The sequence below is a fragment of the Sander lucioperca genome, chromosome 18 (assembly GCF_008315115.2).
Source record: "Sander lucioperca isolate FBNREF2018 chromosome 18, SLUC_FBN_1.2, whole genome shotgun sequence".
Taxonomy (NCBI): Eukaryota; Metazoa; Chordata; class Actinopteri; order Perciformes; family Percidae; genus Sander; species Sander lucioperca.
The window spans coordinates 8497814-8505313 of record NC_050190.1 but is presented as its reverse complement, the minus strand read 5'-3'; the positions used below and the strand labels follow the sequence as shown (position 1 = coordinate 8505313).

The 7500-nt window shown below is 43.5% G+C and overlaps 1 protein-coding gene across 3 annotated transcripts in view; it reads right to left on the bottom strand.

Annotated features, from left to right (window-relative positions):
* prkd1 (protein kinase D1) overlaps window positions 1-7500 on the bottom strand; it is a 94088-nt gene that overhangs the window by 30626 nt on the left and 55962 nt on the right. For all 3 annotated transcript variants that reach the window (XM_035994840.1, XM_035994839.1, XM_035994841.1), the window contains exons 9-11: window positions 5036-5159; window positions 2871-2948; window positions 2009-2182 (exon numbers count right to left, since the gene is read on the bottom strand). In XM_035994840.1, the coding sequence (XP_035850733.1) occupies window positions 2009-2182; window positions 2871-2948; window positions 5036-5159 (376 nt within the window). The remainder of the gene's footprint in view (window positions 1-2008; window positions 2183-2870; window positions 2949-5035; window positions 5160-7500) is intronic.

Sequence of the window (7500 nt, the reverse complement as noted above, 5' to 3'; positions counted from 1 at the left end):
TTGATTACAATCTCCTGCTTCTCACCTTCAAGGCCATTCACAACCTTGCTCCTCTCTATAACCTCACTGATCTCAACCAACACGCTCTCACTCTCATCTCGTAAAATACGGACGCTTGGTCAGGTGCCTTTGTCGTTGTTATTGACGCTTAAAGTCTCCTTTAGCGTCATAAAACGCACTTTAACTAAACGCGCTTGGTCGGGACTATTGGCGTCACTTTTGCCGCAGCATGGTTGGGTTTAGGAAAAGGTTGTGGGTGGGCTTACGTTTCCGTGACTTGCGGGAATAACGGGACGATTAAAGACACGCGGGACACAATCCCCGGTCTCCTGGTGAAAGTCCTGTGTTTGACCCATCCACCCCCCCAACCACCCTCCTTACATACTCCTCTCTAAATCCTCTCTAACTGCTGCTCTCCCCGGTACGTTACACAAACACGCTGAAGGGCGCTTTTTTCGTCGCTTCAGACGCTGACAGACACTGTCCAAACGTCCTTATTTTACGAGTTCAGAGTGAGAACGAGTTGACTCAACACACCCACCCCGTACTCTAAGGCCTCCTACACACTGCCTGCGTGGTGTGAGCGTGTCAGCTGTGGCACTCATAAGTTCATAACTTTATGAACCCATGCTAAAGTTGACTAAAAGGAGGAATAGAAAAATCATCTTTTGGAAATTGATCGTAATGCCTTAATTAAAAAAAATGAGGAAAAATCCGACCTTTAAGGACACTAGTTTTCTTTGAATTCAGATTTCTTGTGAATGAATAATGTATCGTAAATAAATAAATGTTCTTCCTTAAAATAAAGGGGGCATAAGTCAGTACACCCCTATGTTAAATTCCCATAGAGGCAGGAAGACTTTTATTTTGAAAGGCCAGTTATTTCATGGATCCAGGATACTATGCATCCTGATAAAGTTCCCTTGGTCTGCCGGGAATTTAACATAGGGGTGTACTGAACATAGTCCAGAGAAAAAGGAGGAGAAGCTCATCATGGCCGTTGCTGGGTTCCCTATCATTTATGATATTTGCGTATAGGGACCAGTTAACGTTACCTGCCGGTCACATGGTCTCTAAACAGTCCGCTCACGGTGAAGTCCTGCACGGATCAACAGCTGGCGGCTGCTCCCTCTGCCTGCACGCTGCTGCGGTTCAGCGGCTAACGAGCGAGCTAACTGCTAACAGACACCACTGCGACCAACAACCAATACACATTCTGTCATTATATATGTCATTTATAAAAGGTTTCTAGTGTCAGTGTATTGGCCGTGCAGTGGCTGCTTGATCTTTTTCCATGATGAACATAGAATGCTGCTACGTCAGAGCGGCCAAAGCCTCAAACAGCTTCCCCGGACTTTCTGACCAGCGTCCTCGACCGGGCGGCCAGAGCTTCTTTGCAGCTCAAGTCGGCGGCGGTGTGGACGTACAGTTAGCTAACTCCTTCACCGCTAACGGAGCGAGCTGGAAAATCAAACTGTTCCTGAACCTCGTGGGGAGGAGGGCCACGACATCATGGCCACCAACACAACTCAGCAAAGATTGTTCTTGCTCAGGCTTTAACTTCTGGATATTCGGCAGCGTTGCCGCAACGGACCGAATGGCTTCGCTCGCATCTTTCTCCGCCGCCATTACGGAACTGCAACTCAAACTAGCGCATGACCTCAACGTCACTGTTCTCAGCCACTCCCTCTGGTCGCTGATTGGACCGCCAAATATTTGACCGGAGAAAACCCAAGAATATACCGCAAACCCAGACGACGTACTGAAGGGAAATGAAAATTGAGCGGAAGTACGTAGGAGGTTACAGTGAATCGGAAACTAATCGGAAATGTAATCAAATCGGGACCTTGTGAATCTGAATCAAATCGTTTGTGGAGATCAGTGGGAACACCCAGTTGAAGAAAGGGAAAGAGCTGAGTACTTCTTTCTCCACAGGACATAGACAGTTGTCAGAAGTAGATCGAGCTTTCGTAGCTGCTATTCGTGAGATAAACGTTATATGATTTACCAGATTGCTGCTGCTGCTGCCGGTCCCAGATGATTCAGATCTCTGCAGCTGCTCTCCGACGTAGTAAACCAGGGACGCTGTGGCGATCTCAAAGCAGTGAAGATTGGCTCCGTCGGCAAGCAGAGAAAAGTCTTGAGCCGGTTCCAGAGATAACATTTCCGACAGAGGGATCTCCTGCAGACGGGAGAGGAAGACGCAGCAAATTTGACTGGAATATTGGATTGTATGAGTTCGACAATCGACTAGTGTGGACTTGACCAGAAAACAGGAAACAAACAGAGGTATGTACACTGGCTGGATTAACACACCTTGTATGCCTTTCTGTCACATCTACAGCAGTCAGATTCACTGTGTTCACTCAGAAGGAATCACTGCACATGGGGAGGCACTTGTAATGACATTTCTAGCATGTTAAGAGGCTTAAAACATGTCTAAAACTTGCCCTGTTTAAGCCTTTTGGGTGCTAACGCTAGCAGGAGGATAACACAGTGTAGGCAGCACTGATTGTTTTCGTTTTTTTTGCTACTGACAGCACTCCACATTTACAAACAACAGAGCTACGTGTTGAAATTAACCGGAATTCTCCTTTAACCCCTAGTTGCTCCAGAGGCGTGCGACCTCTGATATATAGCAATTGTAAGTCGCTATGGATAAAAGCATCAGCTATATGACATGTAATGTAATAGCCTACTTTCAGCTCACCTCCAGGATGAACAAGTTTGAAAATAAACTTGCAGAAGATGCAAGATTTGTGCATTGATTGAAGTGAAAGGATGCTGAGAGTTTCCTGCTGTCACACTGGAATTGTCCTTTGACATTTTTCCGTAAAAAGCAGAGATGAAGGTGACGGAGCTCCTCTTACCTTGAAGTATTTACTTCCTGTGTCGTTCTGAAACATTGTGATGCATTTGCTGTCCAGCCGCCAGTAATGTCTCTTCCTCTGAAAACACAGAGATTAAGAGGAGGAAAGGAAAAATAGGAAGTTAGACAAGACAGCAGGGGAGGAGAGATGCAAGGAGTGGAAGGAAAAATAGAAAAGGTAAGAGGAAAGTTGACAAAGAGACATTTCACACAGAGCTGAAAGATGCCGAATAGTAACAACTGTTTAACTCTCATTCCCAAACCTCTATATGAGAAATATGGGTTTCTTTTTTACCAAATTAGTCAAACAATTAAGTACAATTGCAAGTACTCGATTACTACTTTCATTGAATTGTGGGTATTCAATTTTATAGCATTTGAAAAAATTGAAATGGTTTCAAAACCTGACTAAACTTTGACATCCACACGTCTGTGATTCTCCACCAACATACGTTCCTCTAATATTAGTCAAAATCATTCATAAATCATTTCAAAATCAGGTATAATCTCCTATGAATGAGATTTATTGACCATGAATTCCAAAAATACTGTAAGTGTAAAACTATTGGTAGTGAGTTGGTGTTAGTGAAAAATAGCATCAAAAACATGGAAAAAAAGTGTCAAAAAAAAATGACAATAACATTGAATAAAGTGACAAAAATGTCAGAAAATGTGTCAAAAATATTTAATAAATGGTCAAAAAAAAGTGTTAATTTTGACCCAGAAGGACAGTAAGTGCACGGTCGACCACGGCAAGAAGACAACAGGAGGGTTAAAAAACTAAGTTTCTGATGCAAGTGGGAAACATTCACTCATAATTAGGGTTGGAAATCGTTTTTGTTTTTTTCCGATACCGGTGCTAAAGCGGTACTTTTAAAACGGTGCCGGTGCCTAAACGGTGCCTGAACTCATACTTTTTAAGAAAGTAAAAAAAAAGAAGAAAAAAAAGAAGGGTACTAAACAACAGTCGGCGACATTTAAGAACAACTTGTTGATTACTACGGCCATATGGTCAAAATTAAATGATTTAATAGTAATGTAATAACTATAACTTATAATAAACAAGAACTTATTTCACCAGTAAATTGCTGTTGAAGACAAAAACAACCACCAGATGGGAAAAGGGTATTTTACAATAACTTTGAATGCACCGCGAGGCTGTAGGTTACAGTGAACGCACCGTCTGTGTTTTTCCGACGTCGGCATCTGCTGCGCTGCAGAGCAGACTGTTGAAATACAGTCACACTTTACACTGTTTAACGTTAGCTGTCAGCATTTTAACCTGTTTAATCCAGCTGCTATCTAAAGCTAGGCTAACGTTACCTGCTGTTGAGTGGAGTGGAAAGTCAGGCTCCGAAATAAGGCACCCAAATTTTCGTTCTTATTCGGTCCCGTTACTACCGTTTAGGTCGGAACCGGTGCCCTATTGGCACCAAGTTTCGGTACCCAACCCTACTCATAATATTTCTGTCTAACAATGTTTCACGTCACATTAAATCATCTGCACATTCACGTCTTCATCTACACCAAAATATCTCAAAACACAACAACCAATGAGATAAATAAAGAAATAAGTGGTCTGCAAATCTTCACTTCTCTTTAAGTTAAGCTCGGTATTTAAACTAAAAGCCTTAAAATTAATCAAATCGTGTTGTCCTCCCGCCCACTCTGCTACTTTTGGTTTTTGTCGGTCCAAATTAAAAAAAGACTTTTGCTGCCTTTTCCGTTGTTTTTGTCATTTTTTCATCATTTTTGTCACTTTTTTTGTTGTTTTTGTCACTTTTTTCATCATTTTTGTCACTTTTTTGTCGTTTTTGTCACTTTTTGCGTCTTTTTTGTCACTTTTTTCAACATTTTTTTATCAATATTTTTTTTCAAATGTTATAAAATAAATAAAAAATAAAATAAAACACCCAAAATCAAAGAAAGTAGTGAACTGATCATGTATTTTACTTGTAAAGAGCGTCGTTTGGAAACATGCACGTCATTTTTTTGGAAGATTTTGGTTGATAGAAACCCAAATTTCTGAAAATGGGTCAAATTTGACCCAAGGACAACAGGAGGGTTAGGTAACTAAAATCATATCAGTTTTTTTTTTGGTTAAATGTTATAAATAATCACAGTGACAAACAAACAAACAAACAAACAATCAGCCAGGTGTAGTACCAGAGTGTCCTTGCTGGTGTAGTGGACCATCCAGCCCTCCTTCATCACGTTGCTCGTCTTCCTCTTTGTGTTTTTGACAGACTGAACGACTCGCATCAGAGGGATGTTGTTACTGGTGGACGGGCTGTAGGGGGCGGGACAAAGCTCAATGTCACATCTCTGGCTGTGTCTCAAAGCGCCTACTGGCACACTTCAAACACTTAGTTTTAAGTATATCGTGTAGATAACGCAAAAAGTCAGAGCACTGAAAGTACCAGGATGACCCCCTGAAAACGGTCAAAAAGTTCAGTGTGGAACAATGGACACTACACGCACTAAACGGGCGCCGTCTTGACTACAAAGCAGGAAGGGGAGGAACCAGGGACGTCGACCGGCAGCTGATTGGACGAACGCGTCACGTGGGTCTGGCTTCTCCCGGATTTCACAACCGAGCATAATGGCGGCTCGTTCAGAATACGATCTCATATTGGACTAAAATAGTTCACCGAAACGTGTTTCTGAAAACATTTTAAGAGAGAAATAGGCCGTGCCAACCCGTTCTCATTCCGAACTCGTAAAATAAGGACGTTTGGACAGTGGCTGTCAGCGTCTGATGTGACGAAAAAGGCGTCTTTCAGCGTATTTGTGTAACGCACCGGGGAGAGCAGCAGTTAGAGAGGATTTAGAGAGTAGTATGTAAGGAGGTTGGTTGGGGGGGTGGATGGGTCAAACACAGGACTTTCACCAGGAGAGAGGGGTTCACGTCCTGCTTGTCACGCTTGCTATAGTCGCTTTTGATTTTCCTCCCACTTGTCACGGAACCGTACACCCACCCACGACCCTTTCCTAAACATAACCATCCCGCATCACAGCGGCACGGCAAACGTAGCCCGACCCAAGCGCGTTTACTTATAACGCTCAAAAGGGACGGCAATAGTCCCGACCAAGTGCGTTTACTTATAGCGCTAAAGGGACGGCAATAGTCCCGACCAAGTGCGTTTACTTATAGCGCTAAAGGGACGGCAATAGTCCCGACCAAGCGTGTTTACTTATAGCACTAAAGGGACGGCAATAGTCCCGACCAAGCGCGTTTACTTATAGCGCTAAAGGAGACTTTTAGCATCAATAAGAACGACAAAGGCACCTGACCAAGCGTCCGTATTTGACAAGATGAGTGTGAGAACCTGTTGGCCGTGCAGTTGATGAATCTGCCTTCATTTCAGATCAACAAAGGTCAGTTTAAAAGATTTTCGTCAGATTTTGAGAGGCGGCCAGCCCAGCAACCGCTACTCATTTGCATACAGGAAGGCCCGTATGTTGCGGGCTGGAAAATCGCGTTCGTCACATTCATCACGCTCATCGAGCTCATCCCGCTTGTCATTTCCGGTAAATGTTTTAACGTAAGTGTTCCTTTTGTGACGATACTAACCATTGAAAGTGGGCGCTACGGCAGTAAGTGGTCAGTGCACGTTAGCCGTGTACTGACGGAAGTATGCAGAATGAGACACAGCCAATGTGTTTGTGTTTCTGAATGTGTGTGCACAACTGTATATAAAGATGGACGCTTCATCACCACTTCCTCCCACTGTACTGTACCAAAGTGAAGCCAAAATAATCCGGATACGGTTGCAGATATCTTGTAATTGCAATCGCAAGGTAGTCTCGCATTTCCAGCTCTATCTCCGCAGCGCTGTAGAGTGAAGTCTGGCTACACCACACATACATTCTGGGATAGGACCAATCACAGCAGCGACGGTGGCTCTGCTAAATAGTCTCAGGAAGGAACTTGTTTTGGTTGAACATTTGCACCGTGAGTAGAGATGCACCGATAGACCGGCAGGTGACCAGAATTGGCCGGTTCTCACGTGCTCGGCCATGACCGGCGACCAGCAGGTCAGTCTGACATATGGTGATTTCATGCCGGTCAACGCTCCAATTAACTGACAACATAAGTTATACCAGTTACAGTTCTCAAGGACGCACGCACACCCGGACGCCACAGCACGGACGCCACAGCACGGACGCCACAGCACAGTCTCTAGTTCCTTTCTCTCAACTTTTCCGCTGTGTACCCGCTCGCGGTGTGAAGCGCGTGTCGGCGCTATTCTCCCACACGTAGGGGACCTCGTGAATTAACCTGCAACATTTCAGCTGTTTGGGAATTCTTCAGCGTGTGTGCAGAAGATAAAAAGTTTGCAATATGCAACACCTGCAAGGAGAAAGTAGGGCGTGGAGGGACGACACCAAAAACCTAAATCACATTTCTTTAGTTGATATTGATGTGAAAAGAAGGAAATGGTTCTAACATTGCTCTTTAGATGTGTGTTAATGTCCCACACCAGGAGTAATTTATATAGTTCTATTTTATAGTGATCCATTATCTGTTCAAAACATGTTCTATTAAAGAAAAGATAGAAAATAAATATGTGTGTGCTGTAAAGTGGTTAGAAAAAATGAAATAGGAATCGGATAAAATCGGTATCAGC